The sequence below is a fragment of the Protopterus annectens genome, chromosome 7.part0 (assembly GCF_019279795.1).
Source record: "Protopterus annectens isolate FY-2018-M chromosome 7.part0, PAN1.0, whole genome shotgun sequence".
NCBI lineage: Eukaryota > Metazoa > Chordata > Ceratodontiformes > Protopteridae > Protopterus > Protopterus annectens.
Window position 1 is genome coordinate 1711558554 of NC_056739.1, and position 25136 is coordinate 1711583689.

General features: G+C 39.1%; 1 protein-coding gene across 1 annotated transcript in view; it reads left to right on the top strand.

Moving 5' to 3' along the window:
• LOC122807194 (aldehyde oxidase 1-like) overlaps nucleotides 1-25136 on the top strand; it is a 784671-nt gene that overhangs the window by 221800 nt on the left and 537735 nt on the right. The window contains exon 9 of the mRNA XM_044078244.1: nucleotides 795-939. Within this exon, the coding sequence (XP_043934179.1) occupies nucleotides 795-939 (145 nt within the window). The remainder of the gene's footprint in view (nucleotides 1-794; nucleotides 940-25136) is intronic.

A 25136-nucleotide genomic window follows, 5' to 3' on the forward strand; every position in this document is an offset into this window, starting at 1 on the left:
CAAATAATGGGAGAAGTTAATAAAATTGGCCTGAAAATGTCAACTTATTTTGACAAATTAACTATGTGAAAGCTTTATAATGTCAAAATATACAGAAGAGATAATTTCAGAAACCCTTCATTAACATGAATAAATGGAATTCATATCAGGAAAATAATTCCCAAAGTAATACAACCAAATAAAAAAATGAAAAAAGTAGTTAAAACAGTGGCTTTCTCTACTATCAAATATGATATCTATTGAAACAAGCAACCCTAGCATACTAAATAAATAGCTAAACAAACTCAAGCCATTTGTGAAACTGTACATCTTGCTGTTAATTTTGAATATACGATATATCTAATTTCACTATTGATATATTGAGACAGATGCTCTGAGTTACCCTTGTCTCCGACCCTAGCTTGGCAAGGCATTCCGCAGTTTACTGTCCACACCATGAGGACTCATTTATTCTACACAGTGGCACAACCATCCCCTAACTAGATGTCAGGTATTGTCCTTTCTTCTACCAGCCTTCCTTCTCAGCTCTCTTCACTTTCCAGGAGTAGAGCATGTGCCTCATGTCAAGAATATATATAAGGTCAATGTTCATATGCTGCACTGCACAGTTAGTGAGCACTGATATCTGTAGTCATATTGTGTCTGAACACACGCACACACGTGTGTGGATGCACCTCCCCACAGGCACACACAAATTCAGTGGAGCCTGCATGACTGTTGTTCTCAGCTCTGAATAATAGCACTCTGTTATAAATACAGATGATACAAATATTAAATGTATTCCTTTTTCATAGTTGATGGCACAGCAGCAGCAGGAAACAAAACGGGTCTTCAAAGGCACAGCTATTACTTGGATAAGTCCTGCGAATCTGGAAGAACTGCTGGAATTAAAAACAGAGTACCCCAAAGCACCATTGGTGGTTGGAAACACTAATGTCGGTATGTAAATTACAAAGCATAATTTAATCCAATTGTTGGAGTAAGCCTTTTTTCTTTCATCAAAATGTTGCATGGTGGTGTTTTCCTGAACCTAGTTAACATCAGTTTTTGGCATTATTTGTGGGACATTTGATGCTGTTTAGGTACTACTAACATAATTTATTTAGATTGCTTTTCTAAACTATAAAATACAGTGCACAGACCTCACCAGTGATGAGTCCAAATGTAAAGGGAAGTGGAAAAAAAAAGAAAGGTGTCTCAGCTCACTACTTTAAAGATATAGAGTGAAGCTTTATAATGGAAGGGGAAGGGGAAGAAGCAACAAAGTACGTCAGAGAAGAAATGAGGTCAGAGAAGGGGAGATTTAGGTTGTACCTGATAAACTTAAATCATGTAGTTAAAGTAGTTATGAGAATATGAAACATGAGGAAGAGAAAATATACCTGCCTCATACATATGTAAGACTCAGGGGCCATAACGGAGAGAAGGAAAACCAGTGCTCTGACTTGGAGATTACATGCACAGCAAAAGAAAGGTCAGCAGTTTCAGATCCATCCAAACTGATGAAAGCTAGGAAATTGCAAACAACTGTAAGAATATTATGAAAAACTGTGCTGGATACATCAAAAGGACATATATTTCGTATTTAGAGGCAGGGCCGGTACTAGCAATTTGGGGGCCCCCAGCAAGTTTTAAGTTGGGGGCCCTACTCAGGAGTATACAATGTGTAACCATATTGCTGTTGCACCCCCTTCCCTGTCAAACCCATCCAGCACACACACACACACACACACACACACACACACACACACACACACACACACACACACACACACACACACACACACACACACACACACACACACACACACACACACACACACACTGATTGGCATTTAGTACCAATGCTACATTATGACAAACACTTGTACCACAGCAAGATATCCATTCAGAGGTGCACACACACTGACCACATACTTTTCAACAGGCCAGATTTTCAAAGAATGTCCAGATTTTACTCCTTTTTGGTTTGTTCCTCAAAATTTGTAGTTTTCTGAATTTTTATGGCAAATCAGTGAGGGCTGAATTCACTAATTAATGACACTCATTTGAGTTTCAGACTTCAGAAAATGCATAATGTGTCTTTTATTCTAGCAACTTTTTAAGTTTATAAGACCAATATTTAAAATGTGCCCCAATTTTTGACGCTGTCCCCCTATTGTCTTTGGCTTTGTCCAGATTTTTTTGTGCCAAGAGATTGACAGCTATGACTGACTGGCACTTAGTAGCAATGATGTAACATTACGACAAGTCTCTGTACTATATCAAGGTAGCCAGTCCCACAGAGGTACGCAGAGACACCAATGCTGACTTCCACACACAGCACAGACACACAAGACAAAGACAGCAATACAGCAAGGCTGAATAGGAAATACCAGCACAGACTCCCTCACACAGGACAGAGGCACACAAAACAGATACAGAGACTCTTGCACACAGGACAGATACCCACACATGATAATGTTCACTCTTGCTATAGTGCTGTCTTTAACACCCACACAGACTCCCCCACACAGGACAGACACCCACACAAGATAAAGACAGCATTATAGCAAGACTGAACAGAAAAGCCAGACAGCTAAACAGACTCCTGCACACAGGACAGACACACACATGATAAAGACAGCACTACAGCTTGACTGAACGCCCACACAGACTTCCATACACAGGACATAAACACACAAGACAATACTACTGCAAGACTGAGCAGAGACCCACACAAGACGAAGGCAGCACTACCACAAGACAAAACTGAGACACAACACATGGACTCCCAAACACAAGACGATGATAGCACTATAACAAGACAAACACACAAGCAGGATTAGATAAACTAACCCCATCACACAAGACACACAGTTACATACATGCAGAATAGTCACACTGAGGCAAACTAGACAGCCATGAGGCAGACAGAGAAAAGTGTGTCTAAAAATTAAGGTATGGCTGGCCATCAGGTAAAGCTAGTTCAATTTTTTATTACTTCCACTTCCTGCCTTATCCTGTCAGTCAACTAGTGTCATGTAATGCTTGCTACATCAAACCACACACCTGTGAAATTCTTTCTGTTGTAACTTTAATTTAACATTATTTTGGTGAAAGTGGTTATAAGAAACAATATAATGATGTGTTAAAATAAATCCTCCACTTTTAATCCATATTACACCTAACTTAAGCTGCTTTCAAATGTGCAGTGTTCGACTAGTGTAAAACTGAGCTACATTAAAAAGCAGTGTATAATGTGCCTTGTCAAGAATGGCTGGCACTGGAAATAATGCAATGAGAAGAAACTACTGTCAACACGGAGGCGGATAAAGATTGTACAAAATAACTCAGATTACCCATCAAGGTTAAACAAACTATATATGATACAAATTTCTATGAAAAACTAGACAGACTGTAATTGTTACAAAAGGAGTGAGGCTTTAGAGGAGGATTCATTTGCAATTAATATCTATGTTTCTTTTAAAAGTAGAGAAATCAGAAATGTTTGTTGCCACCTGTGTTATTTACTACCAAAGACAAATTATAACGTGACACCAGGATGTACAGCAACTGCTGCTGTCAACAGTCATAACAATTATTTTTATACCCTGATTAAAATTTAAGACCACCACAATCTTCTGTTAGTTCAAAGATAAGCAACACTATGGATGTACTAAAGATTTTAGGAAATGTGCACTTTGAAACTGGCTGGATGATACCTACAGTTAATGTTAAAACAAGGTACATGTCAATTTCGCACAAAACAACTTTAACAGCAATTGGGTTTTGGATTTACCAGACAGAGTAGTATGACAAAAGTGACAAGTCTTTTACTCTAGAAAGATGACTTGGTGACAATTTGCTTCATTCATAATCCAGAGTGTAATCTGGATTGTTTAAACTATGACGTCTTTGTCACTGTGTTAGCAATTAGGAGTACACAAAGTCCAGAACATTTAGGATTTTTGCTTGGAAGTGTTGGCATAGATATTTTTATATCCCAAGCAGACTTCAGACAATTTTTACTCAGGTAGGTAGGAAATGCAGGAGGTTAATGGGAAAAAAGAGAGAGGTAATTGGGAATGTATTATGGTAATGTAACAGAGTGGCAGATTTAAAAAAATCCTAACAGAGTGGTTTGCCAGAAATGTTGGAGTAGAAAATTACAGTGACAAAGGAAATGATTCTTTTGAGCTGAGACATAGGCTCTAACTTGTCTAGGGACAGTTAGTTCTTATGAAAATTAATGATACTGGGATGCCAGAAAAACACTTACTAGAAAATGGAAATCAAAATCTAAATCTACTGTAACTGAGTTACTAATACTACAAAGGAGATAAAAGAAATGGGGGTGGGATCCTTAGAAAAAAGGAAAGAGCAAATTACATAATAGTAAACTGAGTCTGTGTGAACAACACATGCAGGATAATATTCATGAAGAGGAGTAAGGTTTAAGGTAAGGAAGGACCTGAAAAATGTATGTAATATCAGAGTGAGTGTTAATTCTGAAAAGGAAATGTACACTGCAGGAAAAAAATGCTACTGTGGTTTGTTTTCTTCAATGTTTTAGTTCTGATTTAATAAAGAATTTATAAAAACGTGTTAGTCATTTGGCAATGTGATTCACGATATCTGAAAGAATTTGTGGGTTGCATCAATAAATGTTATATTGATTTCCCTTTTAAGCACCAATAAGTGAAAAAAAAGTCTTCATAAATTAGACGTATACATGTCAGCATTATAGAAAGTGATGAGCTAGAAGCTAAACTAAACACAAAGAAGACTATAATCCTTTATTATTTTAAACCAGTTATCTTCCATGCATATGACTCAAAATATTCCCAAATCATGATTTCTGCCGTTGTGATGATTTTTCTTCTACTGGTCAATCTTTAGAGCAAGACCCAAGTGTTGTATGGTTTTGTGGCACAGATGTACAAAGCCATGACTTCAACCCACATGACCCGAGGCTAAATAGCACCTTGGGCACTGGAACAGCTGGGCAGGAGAAGATGGGAATGAGCGGCATTTGCTGACACTCCCATCTGAGGAGAGGGGATGATAGACCCATTCAGACCAACATGCTGCACGGAAGAGGAGGCTTGTATTTTACCACAGACTACAGGATTGGGGAATGTCTGCTTGGTGATCCTAAATCAATGAAAGTAGACGCTAATGGTTATATGTTGCAGTGTGCAGAAAGGGGGGAGGTACAGGATGCCTCTTTAATAATGTGGGAGCAGACAACAGCCACTAGAGGCCTGGTTAAGGCCAAAACAAAAATATCATTGCTGGGATACTGGCAAAGGCATGCACATTTGGTGCCTATATGACATCTCTTTCCCCCAAAGTCTGGTCTCGCTCCAAATAGAAAACTGTAGTACAGGAAAGAAATGAGCTAATATGATAGGGGGGGCACTTGATACTCTGCAAGCATGGCAGGAAAAATGCATTTAGGTAAAAAGATCTATGTGATATGAAAACACATTTCATGAAAAGGGTCTGGCAGGCATGGTAGGAAAAGACATATTCAAAAATGTTTGAGTGATATGAAAATATATTTATTGAAAGGGCCAGTTCAGAGACAGTGAACTTGATCAAAATTCATTAATATATTATTTTTAGAGAGAACAGCAGTACTGGAAAGGAAGGCTGCAGAACATAGAGATTCACCAGATAAAGGCAGGGTTCACCACTACTTTTACTTTAAATGTTTGTGTACCAAAGGAATGTATAAATAAATGCATTAATGTATTAAATCATATGAAGTACTCAAAAGTCTATAGGTAGGAACATTATGCTTACCTTTAGGAATGCAAAAGCTACAAGTGATAAGTTAGTCAGCCGTCATTATATAACAGCAAGGAAGATTATGCCACACACTAATGGTAGGTACACATCCGGACATTGGCAAGTATGCTCAAGTGCCCCTTCTACTGATTTCTTTAACTTCAGACCCTTTGCCATACTCTCGCCTTTGTCTAAGATCCTTGAGAAATACATCCACTTTCAACTACTAACCAGTGTTTCAAACAACCTCCTCATGTCCCCGTCTTACCTTGGATTTCTCCCATACTACAGACAACACTGATAATGTTCTATCTTTTCTTAACACCATTTACAGGCACAGGAAAAACAATTAACTTGTATCATCAGTCTTCCTTGAATTACCAAAACTTTCTCTACAGTCTCTCACTCCAAACTACTGCGAAGTAATATTCACTGGTCTGTCTCCCACAGCCCAAGAACAGTTTAATATCTACTTCACTCACTAATAAGACCCAAAGTGTAAAATGGCAACAATCCAAATCCACTTTTCTTCCCATCCCAGCTAAAGCTCCTCAAGGCTCAGTACTTGGTCTCCTACTTTTCAACATTTTTATTAATAATCTTCCTCTTGCCTTCACTAATGCAACCGCTATCCTGTATTCTGAAAAATTCAGCCATTATCTACACAACCAAAACAATCCTTGAGCATCAGAACATCACCCAACTCTCCGTTACCTCCATCCAAGTCCGACTCAAACAGTACAACCTTGTACTAAACCCTAAAAAACTAAGCTGATTCTGTTCACCCCTAATTCAAGCTTGGACATAAAATAAATAAATAAATGAATCTTCTTTCCCCGAGTGGTGCCACCTTTGAGTCTGTTTCCCCACACAAAACCCTTAGGTGCTGTCGTCATTAATGAAAATCTAAACTTTGACCTCCATGTCCAATAGGTAGTCAAGAAAATAAATCGACTTGGACTGCTGAATTACACAAAATTCTAATTAACAGACTGCTTATACAAATGCACAGCAGGTGCCTATGTACTTTATACACACTTATATGTTGCCCCATCTTCACAAATCTTCATTTGACCCAGCTTACAAAACTGAAGCAGTGCTGTAATAAAATACAGATGTAAACTAAACCCACCACTGCACCAGCATAAAAACAGCTCAAATGGCTTGAATACCCAAATTACCTCAAATACTGTCAGCTCATAATAGCATATAAAGTTTTACACATCCCAGACAACTGCCTAATCCTTATGAATTTTCTTCAATGGTATATTCTCAGGAGAAAACTTTACTCATCCAATAAATTCCTGACCTATATCATTCCCTCCCATAACTCCCATGGTGACTCCCTTTATTCCAGCTGAAATGCCACAATCTGGAAATTATTATCCACCTCTAGCTGACAGATCAGCAAACCCAGCTTCTTCAATTCCTGACTAAAATCATATTTCAAGAACACCTGGATCTATCACTGCACCAGTCCTTCTGGATAAAGATCTCTGACAGCTTTCGTTCCATTTAAAAATATATAAATGACCTCTTCTCTATGTAATCACATAGGACCTATAACTAACATACCATTAGTTAATCCCCTCAAAGTTCCTCTCACTGTACTACACCCTTTAATTTATCTCCCTTAGCCTTCACTTCACATGTCCTCTTTTGCAAATTGCAGCCTTGTATATATATATATATATATATATATACACACATACACACACACACACACACACACACATATATATATATACACACACACACACACATATATATATATATGTATATATATATATATATATATATATATATATATATATATATATATATATATATATATATATACACACACACACACGTATATATATATATATATATATATATATACACACACACACACACACACACACACACACACACACACACACACACACACACACACACACACACACACACACACACACACACACACACACACACACACACACACACACACACACACACACACAAACCTCTACTACTATGTGATGAACTCTTCTGACTGCTTTCAGAACAGGAAATACATTTTGATTAGTTATATATTGTTACATGCTGATAAAAGTCAGATGTAGATGTTTGCATTATTCTTGTTCTAAATACAAGAATAAAATGGGGCTTATTGCTTTTATGTCTACGCATGCCCTTCGCCACCCCGCACAAGATTTATTACTTTTATATTCATATGAATTCTGCTGAACCGACAGACAATTTCTTAGGAATTCACCTTTATGCCCACTACACGTTTGCACTTATTACCACATAGGAAACTTTATTACTTCCCCTAATAATTTTACAAGAAAGCATACTGTTATAGGACTGATACTTCCATTACGTACTCGATTACTAATCTTCAGTACTACAACTATTCGTCCTCTACCACCTACCTGCGATCTTCTGTAATATAACATTTATGCACTCTTAACTACTTCCTTACTTTATGATCCCTTCATTTTTTAATATCTGCTAAGATTGCTACATCTCCTTGACTTCCATACAACCAACAATAGTCTAACCATACAACTCATCTGTTCCTACTTTTGTCTGATATTTTTGCCATGTCCTTTGTAAAACTTTTGATTTTGTGGAAAGTTACCAAATGCTGCATTCAAGCAATAATGACAGATGTTAGAGCTGCATACAAATTACTTCCCTGGGTGCTACAGCCTGTCAGGTCCCTACTTCACTAAAGTGGACTTGATTGAGTGCAGCTTGCAGACAAATCAAAAAAAAAAGTAAAAAAAGTTTGCGATCACGCAGTGACATCAGACAGCCATGCAACATCCATGAGGTGTGGAGGAATGAACAGAGGAAATGGAGAAACCCGTGGCTGCTGCATGGGGGCACTCGTTCGCAGGGATATAATCGGGCGCTACCCATGGCCTCGGGTTTCACAGGAGCCTAATGCCGGTTATGTTTAGAGAGGAGATATAATGGAAATATGATGGAAATGTATTTCATGGGTATCATTAAAAGTAATTCTTATTGTGTCTGACAGGAATGAGCACCATAACCTGTTACCCAACAGTATACTCTCAGGCTCGAGCCTTCCTGCCATAACAAACCTTATTCTGCTGTGCACATACCTAGAAGACATATTTAGGATTATATAAAACTTGAAAGCATCAGGATGTTGGCACATTTTAAGTGATTGAGCATGCAGGATATCGTAGTGTCACATAACAGCAAATAAGAAAACACAAAACACTTGTGCTAAATGTTTGTGCTACTAATCCCAAAATGATTATCCAGTCAAAACTCAGTAAGTACAAATCATTAACAAAAAGACTTCATAAGAAAGAACTATAACAGCTTATTTGTTAATGAGAAGCTGTTAGATTTACTAAAAATCTATTTAATATTATTATAAGTTAACTTTAAATATGTTAAATGTTATAATTTGATTTTTTTGGGGCAGTGACAGGATTTAAATTTGCAGGTGCCTTTAGTCTACTGGGTGAAGATATGAAGATTTGAAGGATATACAGATGGGTGATGAATGCCTAGATTTATAAAATGTGGGTGGAGATACTGGACTAGAGTATGGGCCACATTGAAGACCATTATTAAAGGATTCATGTGGTCCAAAGACAAGGATAAGAAATGGTAGAAAGAGGCACAGAAAGTATGAGGCATAATTCAAGGCATTCAAATGCTCTTCTCAATTTAGGAATGGAGTTCAGAAAGGGGGGGGGGGGGTAATAAAGCAAGTCTGCACACTGACCAGGTCCAGAGGAAAAAGAAGGCCATAAGGGAAGCACTTAAGGAAAATTACTGCAGAGGAAGGGTAGCTACAGTTTAGAAGGACATGCAGACAAGGAAATGAAGAGAAGAGACACTGGAGATCTGCAAGGACAGAGAGTAGAGTACTGATAAAAGAAATAGAAAGGGAGCTGTGGAAGGAAAACAAGGGAAGAGGTTGCTAAGATAACGAGACTCATTCATCTTTTTGGTATGGCAAGTATGTATAGCTAGGGGTGCAAAAGACAGATGCCTGGGAAGGGTAAGGATTCAGGTTGCAATTACTACTACCCACTGGCTACAGAGCCATTCAGGAGGGGATTAGATTAGCTTTCTACCGAAAGACTTCAGTCTAGCTCAGCTTGGTAGTTTCAGATTGAGTTGGGAGGAAACAGTACAGAGGATAATGAGCCAGGGAACCTAAGTAATAAAACTGAAGGGAAAAAGGGCAGTAAGAATAGTGATGTGGAAGATGCAATGATGCTCTAAATAGTCAACGTTGCAGTACTGATTCTTGGGTCTTCCTGCCATGCAGACGCCCGTGACTGGCCTGCTTTCCAGGGTCTTTGCAGCATCCCTAGCTGATAGACATCCAAAGACCAACATCTGGACATCAGGGTATAAAAGTGATGTCCAATGGCACCAATTTAGTTCTTTCTAGCCATGCAGTCCAATGTGTTACTATGTTTTATCAGATGCTCACAGTCAGTAGTTGGGTTGTTTCACCAGAGTTCCTTACAACTTGATAAGTACCCCACTGGGGAATTTTTTCTTTTGATTAATGTTTAAAAAGGTCAATAACTGCTTGAAGTGTGATGAAATGCATCCCATATAAAGACTTTCATCCCTTTTGTCTGCTTTGCTTGTGGCCTCAGCATGATGTTTCCAGTTGTCAGAATTGTGCTAGGTTTCGAGCTAAGACCTTTAAGCATATGCCAAAAGTCCTCACAGTCCATATGGAGTCCTCAGACCCAGTTCCTTCCACTTTCTCTCATTCCTCAGCTTTGGATGTTACCTTGCCCAAGAGATGTAAAGACAAAACGTTAAGCAAAAATGATTCAGCAGATGATGGGGATCATTCTGCATCTGCATTCAAATCAGCCCACAACTCAGGGGAAGCACTTCTGCATCCCCTTGGTCAGATGACTACTAGGCCTCTACCCTCTAACATGACCTCTCCAGAGGCCACCATGGCAGCAGGCCTTCTAGTTTTGGTTTCTCCAGTGCTAATGTTAGTTAGATCAGAAGTCACACTGCAGGTTTCGGCTTTCAATGTCCAAAGGTTGTCTACTGAGGGAGATAGTTTATCTTTTTTGGCTGCTGTGCATGAACAAAATTCTTATATCCAGAATGAGGCCACAATTACCCAACCACATACCAAGGCCTCCTTTTCTAAATGGACACCTAAATCAAAGAGACCAGTCAGCTTGCCTCAGCCTACCACCTAGTCTTCAGCTGCTACTACCCAGGTAAAAACACAGGACCTTTTTAAGCAAGCCCAGTAATTAATGGACATCATGAAATTTGGGGAGACCAGACAGACACAACTACATCCAACTGAAGCTTCACCCAGTAAAACATTTCAGAAGGAATCTTACTCCCCTGGATTTGAAGATAAGAAGAATTGTCATATTCTGAACACATTCTTCCTCAATCCTTCCTGATTCTGACTCAGATGATAGGTTCTCTTCTGCTTCTCCTCCTGAGGATTTAACTTTTGGGGATACCATGCATAACATGAAGGAGGCCTTTAATGGGGAGACCAAAGAATTCTCTCAGGCCCAAATCCATTACAGAGATCTTTTAAGTCTGCCATTTTCCAGGGCTCTGGCTACTCATCTGGTTCATGTAGTGCTAAATGTTGTCTTTGGTGACATCTACTTGCACCCAGACTCTTCTGCCTGATCCAAGGAAACTAGATAATTTCTACAGAGAGCTTTATATCTACAAGCACCTCTACAAGCACCCACAAGCTGATCTTTCAGGAGTGTCAACTGAATCTACTAAGTGTGCCCGTAATGGTGATGCTAGACATCCTTTACCTAATGACAGATGGAGTACATTGATAGAGAGTCATATGCATCTGCTGCCCTCTCTGTGAGGGCTCTTAAATGCCAATTCCACATGTTAAAATACTTACAAGAACAAATCATTACTAAGGCAAAAGGCACTGCAGACAAGGTCTTACAGAGAGAGACATACAGAAGACACCTACATTAGCACTGCAGGTATCGAGGCATTCTCTGAAGTGTGATTATGGTGCAGTAGATGCATCATGTAGAGCAGCTGCTATGGGTTCTGTCACTGATAGACAAGCCTGGCTGAGGACTGTACCACTCTTTGACCAATTAAGGGCCAAACTACAGGATGCCCCACTGGATAAGGAATTCTTTCCCAGGCCCCCAGCAGAGAAAGTGTTTGAAAAACTGGACCAATAGGGGAAAGCAAATAAAAACTGGGAAAGAATTCCATTTGTCTCCCATACCTAGATATAATAGGAATTATCTTTCTAAGCCTTTTCCTCTGCCTCCTAGGCAAAATAAGGAGAGGCCCCATTCAAAGATAGCAAGACAGTCTAGAAGACAGCAACCTGAGCAAAACCCTAGAGGTGGGAGGATCCATAGATCCTTCCCCTCCCAGAGAGCAGCTGTGAATATGCACAGCTCCCTCCACCTACTCCCCTCCCCAAACGCATGCCTTTCCCCACCTTCCTAGCGGGAAGACTTTCTTCCTTCCATCAGCAGTGGAAACTCATCACCAGGGACCTGTGGGTGGGTCTACATCACCTGACTGAAAAAAAATATTTTTTAAATAGCTATTCATTGAACCCAAATTGTCAAAACTTCTCTTCACTGAACGGCAGTTTCATAAAACTTTTTCACAGGGAAAGGCAATGGTTGGCCATCACCAGGAATTTGCCCTTTTCCCCACTGTAGTACAATCTCAGATTTGGTATATTTAGTTAGGGTTGGTGTGTGGGGTGTGGGGGTCAAAGCCCCCCACTTTGGTGAGTTTTACATTTTTAGAGTTTAGTGACTAACTCTAGCTGTGAAAAAGTTTGATGAAACGGCCATTCAATGAAGAGAGGCTTCGACAGTTTGAGTTTGATGAATAATTATTTGATAATTATGTTTTTTGCTGAAATGATAAGACCCCCAGTGGATCCTAAAACATCCTAGAAAAGGGTTATTTCATTTGGTTCAGGGAAAGGCCCACCTTCCTAGGGAAGCCAAAGCCTCCCAAAGACCAAGAGGGTTTTCTTCCCCCATCTTGTAAGAACTCCTGCAACAAAGATCCATTCAACCAGTTCCTACTGGGGAGGGGGCAATGGGGTTTTACTCTAGGATCTTTCTAGACCCAAGAAAGGAAGGCACCTGGTGACCAGTCTTAGACCTGTCAAAACTAGACAAGTTCCTACATATTCCCAAATTCAAAATGTTGACACTTCAAAATCTTTTACCCATGATCTTTCTAGGAGCCTACATAGTTACACTAGATCTGAGGGATGCCTGCCTTAGCATTCCTATTGTAAAGGAGCACAGGAGATACCTTTAATTTGTGGCAGCAGATTTGCACTACCAATTCTGTGCTTTACCATCTGATTTATCCACTAGAGTTTTCACAAAATGTCTAGTTCTGGTTATATCCCACTACAGAACATTAGGGATAGACATTTACCCTTACCTGGATGACTGCCTCAGCAAGGGAATATTCATGCAGGATCTTCAAACAGCCTTGCAAGTTACCATGGATTGCTTTCAGAAGATAGGCCTCACTCTCGACCTCTACAAGTCACAACTTCAGCCTCAGGCAAGAATTCTCTTTCTGGGTGCACCAATAGATTCAGTACAACAAAAGGCCTTACTGCACCAAGACAAGGTTTCCTTTCTGACAAACTATCTACATAACCTGCTGCCAAGGCAGACAATCTCTGTACGTGACTATCTAAGGGCAGTGGGGGATACATGGCATCCTGCTTTCTAATGATTCCCCTTGCAAACCTACACATGAGGAAATTCCAATGGTTCCTAAAAAGCACTTGGGAACAACACTCCCAATCCCTGGAAACCCTGGTGTCTCTTCTTTCCTGCTAAAAAAGATCTCCTTTAGTGGAAAGACACCAGTGTGGAAAATCCAGGGGCAAACTTCTGTCTACCAGAGACAGATAAGACCGTAACCATGGATAGTTCAGAGCACACTTACGACTCCTGAACTTACTGGGTATCTGGACTCTGGAGTAAAGGAGCCTTTGCATAAACCAGGAAAAGTTCCTGGCAGTGTTCCAAGCAATAACGTCCTTTCAAAGCAATCTCTCTGCAAGAGTACTGCAGATATGAGCAGACAGCACCACAGTCATGTGATACAGAAACCAGCAGGGGGTGGGGGGAGTTATTCTTACCATCTGTGCAGTCTGGCAATAAAAATTTGACTCTTGGAACAAAAACTGCTACTGGCACCTAGCATCCTATATCCCAGGCCAGAACAACACCATAGCAGATTATTTGAGCAGTGACCTTCTGGACCCCAGAAACAGAGATTTCTTGAACTGCACCCATCAGTGGGGGCAGACCTCTTTGCCTCTCATAAGAACATGCAGCTATAAAAGTTCCACTCAAGAACCTATCAGACAACGACATGGAGAGCGAACTTCTTCTCTTACAAATGGACAGACCTCTTTCTGCATGCATTTCTTTTATTACCTCTGATTGCCAGGGTACTGATAAATGTGAGATCAGACAGGTATAGCATGATACTTATTGCCTCCTTATGGCCAAAGCAGCACTGGTTCTCCCTGCTCTTTACTCTCAGCAAAGGGAGATACTGTATTCTTCCACCAGTGAACGATCTACTCACCCAGTTAAAGGGGTTAGTCATTCATCTCCATCCGAACACACTCAACCTAACAGCACAGAGGAAGGGATTTTAAGCCCAAGAAATGCAAACTGTTGACTTGAAGTGATATCTACCCTAAGAGAAAGCTGGAAAACCTACTACCAGGAAACCATACTTATCCAAATGGAAGAGGTTTTCTTTTTGATGCCAGATAAGATGTATCATGCCTCCCATGCAGACATGAAGCTAGTGTTGAAATATCTTTCTAGGTTATTTCACCAGTACCTTTCATATTCCAGTATCAAGGAGCATGCTTCTTCCACCTCTGCTTGCTCCCCCCCCCATTTACTTGCATTCCCACTTGAGACAGTTCCTAAAAGGGGTTATACATCTAATACCTCCCAGAAAAAACCCAGTCCCTTCTTAGGAAGTAAACTACGTACTAGAAAAGCTAACCTTGTCAAATTTAGAAGCCAGCTACTTCTGCTGTTTAAAGATACTCACATGGAAGACAGCCCTGATTATAGCTATCACCTCAGCCAGGTGGGCCTCAGAACATCAAACTCTGATGTGTAAAGAACCTTTCATTGTTTTCCCCAGGGACCAGGTAACCCTTAGAACTAACCCCTCCTTTATGGTCAAGGAGGTATTAGAATTCTCCTTGAATCAAGCCATTCATCTAAAAGTGTTATTGCCAAACTCGCAAAATAAAGCTGAACAAATCTTACATTCTCTGGATGTGCACTGACAGATCAGTTATTATCCGAAAAGAACAAAGTTTCCTAATAGAGCAGAACAACTATTAGTTGCCTTTGCAAATGGGAAACATGGTAGACCTGTCTTCAGAAAGACTACTAAATGGATAGCTAGTTGTATCATTTTCTGTTACACTCATCATGGTGAGTCACTACCAGCCCAGGTCAGAGCTCACTCCACGACACACAAGGCAGGCACCAGTGACTTCCTTAAAGGTATCCTTACCCAGACCATTTTGGAAGCTGCTACATGGACCTCTCTCCAAACCTTTACCAATTCTTACCATTTAAGCAATGCCTCCGGGGCTAGAGAAGGATTTGCTATGGCTATCCTACAGATCCTGTTTCCCCAAGGGCCACCATACAGACTGCAAACTTTGGGAGTCCTCCTAAGAATCAGTACTGCAACACTGACTGTGAAGAATCCAGTACAATTGTGTTACACTTACCATAATTATAAATGATTAAGTAGATCAGTGTTGCACCACAGACACCCATACCTCTCAACTGTACAGATTTTTACAAAATGGCCAGCCTCTTGCCTCATATTTTTGTCTGTTTTTCATAAAACCGTGGCTTGGAATCAACTGGCAATTTTGGTTGGTGGGAGGTTGGCGTAACAGTTAAAGTGTTTACCTTATAAACACAAGCTGCAGGGTTTGATTCTCACATAGGGTAATTGGTTAGGCTTAAAATGCTCCACAAGGGCAGTTAGCCTCATATGACTCTGTGAATAAGCTAGAGGCAAGAGATGTTCACAAATTAGGTAGCTGCTAGTTTACGGCCTTAGAAGTAAGTCAAGTCCTAAGAGGAGGAAAAGTTGGGGTTGTAATAATTTTATTTATTTACTTATTTCCATTTGTTTACCAGGAAAGTTCAACTGGGCACAAAAAGCTCATTTTCAGTGGAGGCTATAAGGTGTTGAAGATATTTTGATAAGTGATGGATATGCTGAATTTTTTTGTTTAGGAAAAGTTAGAAAATGGGTGTCATATGTGGCCCAAATAAAGATGATGTGGAATTCTACTACCAGTTCATCAAAGCATGAGAATACATGGAGAGGAACACGGAGGGCAGTTTCAGGAAAGAGATTTCAATGTGACTTTGGAACCATATACAGACAGAATGTCTGGTGAGAAGGAATTCCACACTAATGTAGGAAGGATCTTGTAAGGGCAGATAAAGGTGGAAAGGTTTGCAGATATATGGGGATAAAATATGCGATACAGAGGGAATATACATTCATAAAGAATGTGTTAACCCAGGCAAGTAGTTTGGGTAGTTTAACCTTTAGGAGTATAGACAGAGATCAGGGGATGGATCTTGTATAAGGAACTGTGGGATTTCAGACCATGATCCTACCGGTGAAGAACATTAGACAGGAAAAAAAGAGGGAGAAATAAGAAAATGGTGGTGGTGTGCAAGGTTTAACTGAACAGATGAATGCAACAATGTGGTGTAAGTGATGAGACAGAATTAGGAAAATATGACATGAATGAAAAAAATATGGAATGGGGTGATGAAGAAAATACTACAATGCAGACACATGAAACAGTGTCTCTTGCTTATGAATTTCATTGTGTCATGAAAGAATTTGAATTTGCTCAGGTTAGTAACTCTGCAACTTATAGATTTAGGCAAACATTAGATTTGGACTTTCTAATGGATATGGTAACAAAGAATCTGGTGCAAGAAACATTTGCGTGTACAGATAATGTCTTGGCCCACTTTGGGTTAGTTTTGTCATGTCATAATACTTTCAACCTTGAACTGAGGGTGCTCTGCTATACTAGTTATGTCAGTTTATTTCTGGTGTGCTCCTTCAGTTCCCATTGCTAAGTGGTGCTAATTTAATGGATGTCCTAGTGGAACATTAAAAAAAAAGTTTATTTCTCAGACTTTGGACTCCTCCTCAGCTTGTATCTACTCTGATTCTACTAAGAGGTGTGAACCTTGGTTCAGCCATTTCTTCTGTATCGTGTGCAGAGCTGGGTGCATTGCTGGTTATGAGCTGGATTATGGAGTGACAAGACTGAACTTGATGAAAAGCACCAGCTATCAAACGGAGATTTCTGGCAAAAAGTGAAAATATCTGTCTAGAGAAATCTTGTCAGTAGCTAATTGACAAGCTGCACTCTTTTGAGTGATTGACCGACTGTGCTGGTTACCAGATGACCTTTATCTGTTTATGAATGTATCTACTGCTCACTTTTTTGCTAAAAAATGCATCAATTAGCTCCACTCCCCCTGATGATCCTAAGGGTAGCATAGTATGTTAGGTAGACATGGAAGGTATGTAACAGAGAAAGGTGATTGGTAGGGGAATAGGATAAGAATAGCAAATGTTTATATAACCCCCAAAATAAAAGCCTAACAGCAGGCAATATTACTGGTAGTTTGGGAACTGGAATATTACTGCTGAAAAGAAAGATGTCATAAGTGGGCACAGAAAGGAAAAATGGGAAAAGATAAAGGTTCCTGGAGAAATATATATGAACATATTCAGACTTAAAGACCTACTAGACAATGTTCAAGGAAATAACTTCACATTCTATTCCAAACAGTACAGGACATGATCCAGACTAGACAGGATATTCATTTCTTTAGAGAACAGGAAGAGGGTGATAGGCTGTGAGATGGTCGCAATATCTGATTATACCCCTGATTCATTTCATAGGGGAGGGGAAAGAAACAAAAGGGGGTTGACTAAGCCAATGCCAATTCCCAACATATCTGCAAAAAAATCACATTTAAGGAATGGACTGTGATGTTAGTAAAGATGAACCTAATGATGGTGAAATGAAAAGGAAAAGAATTAACATTGGAGTGGGAGCCATTGAAAAGTAGGTTTCAGGGCATCATAAAAGCTAAGAAATATAGGTATTATAAATATATACAGAGCTTACATAAGATGAAGGAAAACCAAGACTGGGGAATACATTTGACGAGAGGTGATAGGCTGGCCTAGCAGACAGCTGAAAATGAGGTACAAGCATACCTGAAAACTATGAATAACTACCAGAAAACAACATTGTCACAACTATATGTTAAACTGATTTTACAAATACAAAATTATTAGCTCAGAAATTAAGGCTGGCAAATTGGTTACTAAAGTAGGAAATATCTTAGAAGAGATACATAGATATTAAAAAAATCTCTAGAGAGCTGAAGAAGACGTAGAAGAATCCAATAGTTAGGATAGAGAGAATTTCTAGAGGGGTTGGATATTCCTAGTTTAAATGAAACAGACAGGGAAAGGCTGGTATCGAATATAAGCAGAGAAGAAATTGTCCTGTAACATTAGTTCCAAGAAAAAACACCAAGAGAAGATGAGCTCCCAATAGCCCTATGGCAACTAGCAGAAGATGTAATTGTTGAGGTATGGTGCAGACTGTTTAATGCAATATTGGAAAGAGGAGAGATCCCAGTCTCTTGGATGAAAGAAGTCACAGTGGTCATATGAAGATAAAACAGTAGACCCAGGTTCCTATGCACCAATATCAGCATTAAACCATAATTGTAAGGCATTCATGCCTATTTTGACTAAAAGTTTGTGAAGGAATTTTCTGATAAGAGAAAATTAGACCAGTATGTGTTCGAGATAGAAGATGAACATTTAGCAACATTAATAAGACTTTGATGATGCACAAAATGGCACAAAAGATGAATAATCCATTAATGTTGTTGTTGGGACTAGATGCCGAGAAGGCATTTGATAGTCTTAGCTTGGGTTATTTATGTCACATAATTGATAAAGTTGGCTTCCCAAAGAGATGGATAGCACTGCTTATGAAGATGTAGAAGGGGGCACAGGCTCAAGTGAAGGTGCAAGGAAAAATGAAACAGTGATTCCACTTAATGAGAGGCATGAGGCAAGAATGCCCAGAGAAAAACTAAGGCAATACTACAGAACCATTCACCAGCTTTTACATTACTTCAGAGATACCATTTTTATAGGAACATAGCAGAATGAGATGCCTGGGATTTGGCCTAAAACTGATCCAAAACAGGTTGTGATAGATAAGTGGCAGGATGCACTCTCAGTCTCATACAAAAGATGAATTGATGGAAAATGATGGTGATAGATTTTGATAAAAAAATACAGACAGTTAAAACATCTGTGGTACCACTGATAGTTTATAAAATGTTTGTAGTACTACTGATAGTTTATAAAATGTTTGTGGTACCTCTGATAGTTCTTAAAATGTTTGTGGTACTACTGATAGTTTATAAAATGTTTGCGGTATCTCTGATAGTTCATAAAATGTTTGTGGTATCCCTGATAGTTTATAAAATGTTTGTGGTACATCTGATAGTTTATAAAATGTTTGTGGTACCACTGATAGTTTATAAAATGTTTGTGATACTACTGACAGTTTATAAAATGTTTGTGGTACCACTGATAGTTTATAAAATGTTCGTGGTTCCTCTGATAGTTTATAAAATGTTTGTGGTACTACTGATAGTTTATAAAATATGTGTGGTACCCGTGATAGTTTATAAAATGTTTGTGGTACCACTGATAGTTTATAAAATGTTTGTAGTACTACTGATAGTTTATAAAATGTTTGTGGTACCTCTGATAGTTCTTAAAATGTTTGTGGTACTACTGATAGTTTATAAAATGTTTGCGGTATCTCTGATAGTTCATAAAATGTTTGTGGTATCCCTGATAGTTTATAAAATGTTTGTGGTACATCTGATAGTTTATAAAATGTTTGTGGTACCACTGACAGTTTATAAAATGTTTGTGATACTACTGACAGTTTATAAAATGTTTGTGATACTACTGACAGTTTATAAAATGTTTGTGGTACCTCTGATAGTTTATAAAATGTTTGTGGTACCACTGATAGTTTATAAAATGTTTGTGATACTACTGACAGTTTATAAAATGTTTGTGGTACCACTGATAGTTTATAAAATGTTTGTGGTACCTCTGATAGTTTATAAAATGTTTGTGGTACTACTGATAGTTTATAAAATATGTGTGGTACCCGTGATAGTTTATAAAATGTTTGTGGTACCACTGATAGTTTATAAAATGTTTGTAGTACTACTGATAGTTTATAAAATGTTTGTGGTACCTCTGATAGTTTATAAAATGTTTGTGATACCATTGATAGTTTATGTGAGACAAGCCTACTTTGAGACAGCTGACAAATCTATATGACAACTCTGGGAATTCATGTGGGAGAATAAACATCTGAGGATAAAAACGGGACAAGATGATACTGTCAGTTGAATAAAGGAGATGTGGCATGCATGATCTTAAGTACTACTACACAGCAACATAAGTCAGACTACTGCAAATTTTACAAAATCAGCTTACTCTCCAAGGTAGAAACAGATGGTAGAAAAGCAAAGAGAATTGTATTCTGCTTTTCTGCACATGTCCGAATCACTGTAATCTGTTCTGTTTAATTTTTTTTTTCTGCAATTGGAGCTACTTTGGCTTCTGCTCTTATGTCATCATTCCTTCATCTGTCCCACAGTGTGCATCCTACTACCCTTCTCAGGCACTTCATTTCCATAATTTCTACCTTCCTCATTTGCTCTGCCTTTACTGCCCGGGTTTCTGTGCCATACAGTAGTACTGGTCGTACAGCTGTCTTGTACACCTTTCTTTTCTGCTTCTTTGGCATTCTTCTGTCATAGACTATGCCTGAGACTCTATGCCAATTGGCTGCAGGTCCTCTGATTCTAGCTTTGACCTCTTCATTCAGACTTCCCTTCTCCTCAACCACCCTTTTGAGACACTTGAAGATATTAACCTGTTCCACTGTCTTCCCTTCCATCTCAATTCTCAGCTTCTTATGATTTCCCCAGTTTGCTGCCATTACCACTGTCTTATCTGTGCTTAATTTCATCCCATGTGCCTTTAATTTTGCATTCCATCCCCCTATCCTTTGCTGAATTTCTTGGTCAGAGTCTGCCTGTAATGCCATGTCATCTGCATACAGCAACTTTGTTGATCTGTCCCCTCTGACCTATTTGCTAATGTAGTCCATCACCAGTATGAACAGCAGTGGGTTCAGAGCTGAACCCTGGTGCACACACACTCCCACTGGGAACTCTTTTGTGAGACTGAACACTGTTTGTACTTGAGTCATTGGGTCCTTGTACATAGCCTGCACTAATTCTACCAATGTTTCTCGGGCTTTGAATCACTGCACTACTGCCCAGATCAGCTTTCTTGGGACCTTGTCATATGCTTTCTCCAAGTCTAGGAAGGCCCAGTTGGACTCTTTTCTCATCTCTAACTTCTTCTTGACTATCAGTCTCACTGCAAACATTGAGTTAGTTGTGCTGCATCCTGATCTGAATCCAAACTGCTCATTTCCGATCTTACACTCTACTACTCTGCATATCCATTTATCAATCACTCTATCCAGAACTTTCATGTAATGTGACAGGAGTTTGATGCCTCTGTACTTCCCACAGTTGTGGATGCCCCCTTTATTCTTGTACACTGGCATGAGTATGCTTATTCTCCAGTCATCTGGGATACGTCTTTCTCTCTACACTGCTTTGAGTACACTCAGGAGCCATTTCTTCCTATCTCACCCATCCTCTTTATCATATCTGCTGTGACTTCGTCTGAGCCTGCTGCTTTCACCTGACTTAATTTTCCTTAGTGTTATTCTTACGTCTTCTAGGGTGGGCTCCTCTTCTTCTCTCATCATAGGCTGCATCTGGGGCAGTACTCCTTCCATCTGCCTTTGATGTCCTGTGGACTGGTGAGCAGGTTGTTGCTGGCATCCCTTATGAAAGTCATCTAACTATCTTCTTTATCTTTCTGTCTTTGTCTTGCAACCTACTGAGTCACTTCTGGCAGACTGTCTCTGATGCCCTGTTCTTTGCTATTGCTATTGCTTCTTTATTAGCCAACCAGTATACCTTCCTAGTCTGATCGGTCTTTTCTATCTCCCACTTTTTCCTGTACTCCTTCTATCTTTTGATGACTTCCTGGACGTCTGCATTCCACCACCAGCTTTCCTTATGTACTTTATTTCTATACCCGGCACAGCCACATATCAGTTCTTTAGCCCTCACACATGCTGTTTTGAGTTGCTGCCATTCTTCTTCAACTTCGCCTATTTCCTCCTCTTCTTGGGGTGCTAGAACCCTGAGTAATTCCTTGAAATGTTGTACTTTCTCTCCAGTCAACTTCCAGGTCTTCAGCCTGGTCTCTCTTGACCTTAGAGCTTTCTCTGACCACTGCTTGCAGCTGATTGTGGCAACCAGTGGTTTATACTGTGGGCTAACTGTTTCACTGGGGATGACTTTGCAATCTCTGATTCAACCCCAGTGCTCTTTCCTTTTTAGAAGAAAGTCTACCTCAGTTACATGTTGGCCACTCTTGTATATGATCTTGTGACTGTCTTTCTTTCTGAACCATGTGTTGGCTACTATCAAGCCATTTTCAATACAGAATTCTAGAATGGTCTCTCCTTCTTTATTCCTATTGCCCCACCCATGTGGACCCAGGCAGTCCTCATTTGCTGTTCTGTCTGTCCCAATATGTGCATTCAAGTCTCCCATTATCAACGACAATTCATGTTTATTGCTTTATCTAATAGGCTCTGCAACTGCTGTCTTAATGTACTCTTTTCCTCACTATCACAACTCTTCTGTCGGGTATAGGAAGAGATTACAAATACTACCCAATCATGACAATGGAGTCTGGTTGCCATGAGTCTGTCACTAATTCTAATGATATCCCTCACTGCATTCTGAAGCCTCTGTCTAACCGCAGTTCCCACACAATTCCCACACCATCTCTAGCCTGTCCTCTTCCTGAGCAGTAGAATCTGGATCCCATGCCAAGTGGCTTTGCTGCACTGCCCTTCATTCTCATATCTTGGATACGTAGGATGTCCAGCCTCCTCTATATCATCATGTTATTCACTTCCAAACTGCATCCTGTCAGTGAACCTACATTAAGTGTAGCAATTCTCAGTTCATTTTTGGCAGGTTGATTTTAAATCCAGCTTTCGCTCAACAGAGCTATTTCGGGTAACCCAGGCTGGGCAATTAGACACTTGCTAGCCAGTAGCTTATATAACCAGGGCTTCTTGGCTTTATGGCAGGCACACACTGGCCAAAAGGGGCACATACACCTCTCCCAACATTAGCATGGGTCCCTAGGGTAGGTCAAGTAGGAACCCACTTATGACCAGTAACTATTCATGCCCATTTTGGGGACATTAGTCAACATGACCAAATCACCTAGAGCCATATTTTATACCATTGAGTGACTAGTCCTGCCATTGCATGCAGTCTGTGACCCATGTTCACCTATCTTGAGGATACTGCGCACCACAGTAGATGCCCAAAGAGGTTGGTTTGTACAACTCTTCCCCCTATAGGTCACTATGTAGAGTCTGTGTTACTGCCCACAGCTCCATTCATTAGTAAGTATGAGATGGAAAACACTCAGCATGTTTTTTGGAGGTAGGAAGAACCCCAGAGTGCCACAGGGAAAACATGCAAACTTCAAACAAGCATAGGCCGGAGGTCAGGATTGCACCTTGTACCTTGTGCATGGGAGTGAAGACCTTAGCCATTATGCTACTGGTCTCTAAAGATCTTTTTTATGCTATTATTAGATTTTTTTTTAAATTTCAAATCCCAAATACCAAGAGGTTAGGCTAGGTGTAGAAAAATACACTCAAAAAGAAAATCACCAACAACAGCAATTCAGGAGGAAATTTTAATACATTAAGTGCTTTCATCCCCAAAGCAATACTGGATTTCTTCAGAATACCAACTCACTATGTGACATAATACTTATAGTGCAAGCAACCAGTTAGCACTAATAGTTCATTAACATATTCAATTAAACTTTTTTTAAAGCATACACACTGAAATAGTGGATACAAATGTGAACCATTAACATATATATATATATATATATATATATATATATATATATATATATCAACATTTTCATAAAATGTTTGTTTAATAAAGTTTGATTCTATTAATTTAATTTAGAATAAATTCTGCCCCAATCAAAGAATAAAATAAAATAAAAAATAAAGATATTATTAAATGAAAACAAAATCTAGCCAATGAATCAACTGACTAGCCAACAACATTTATCTCTTAAAAACATTTAATATTGATAGTTTCATTAAGCCCAAGACATTTACTAGCTTTTAACCTAATCTACCATAACATTTCCTTTTTCTCAAAATAATTTTTATAGTGACCAACCTGTAATCCAAGAAAACCACATCCAATACTCTAAAATAAAACCTTTTAAAGGAATAACAATCTATTATGCTTAATAAAACATTATTTTCATCCTTCCTTCTGATGAAATACGGGTCTATATCACATAGTTGAAGTCTTATAACGTCGAACATGTAATGTTTGAACCATTATATTCGAAGATGCAAAACTTTAACTATGGATAAAAAAACAAAAAAAAAAAACAACGGAAAACAAACTGTTTTAAGCAGGGGTCAAGCCACCCTGCACCCCCCACACCCCTGCTACTTAAATATACCAACTCCGAGATCGCACACCATTGAACAAAATGGAAACCTTTGCTTATAGAGATTTCCATTCAAACACTCAAACTTTTACAAATCTGAACTTATGGTCTCCACCATATGAGGTTTGAACTTGTAAAAGTTTGACTACGTGATAGGAACCCATAAAATACAAATGTCATTTTGGACAATCATTGTGTAGTCATACCCACATAAAAAAGCCTCACAGTGAGAACAAATTGCAATATATACTAAACCAAAGGAATTACAGTTGAAATGTTCCTTTAATTCTATAGTCCTGTCCAAATATGAAAGGTTAATTAGGTCCTTCCAACACAAAAATTATAAGCACTACAAAAAACACAGCTATGCATAACCTTATTTTTTGTTAGCAGTTGCAAAGGGTACTTTGGTATCTTCATTTTCCAAATAGTGCTTTAAAGATCTGTTTTTTTGTTATACACAAAAGTGGGACATAAATTTAGAAAACTCGCAAAAT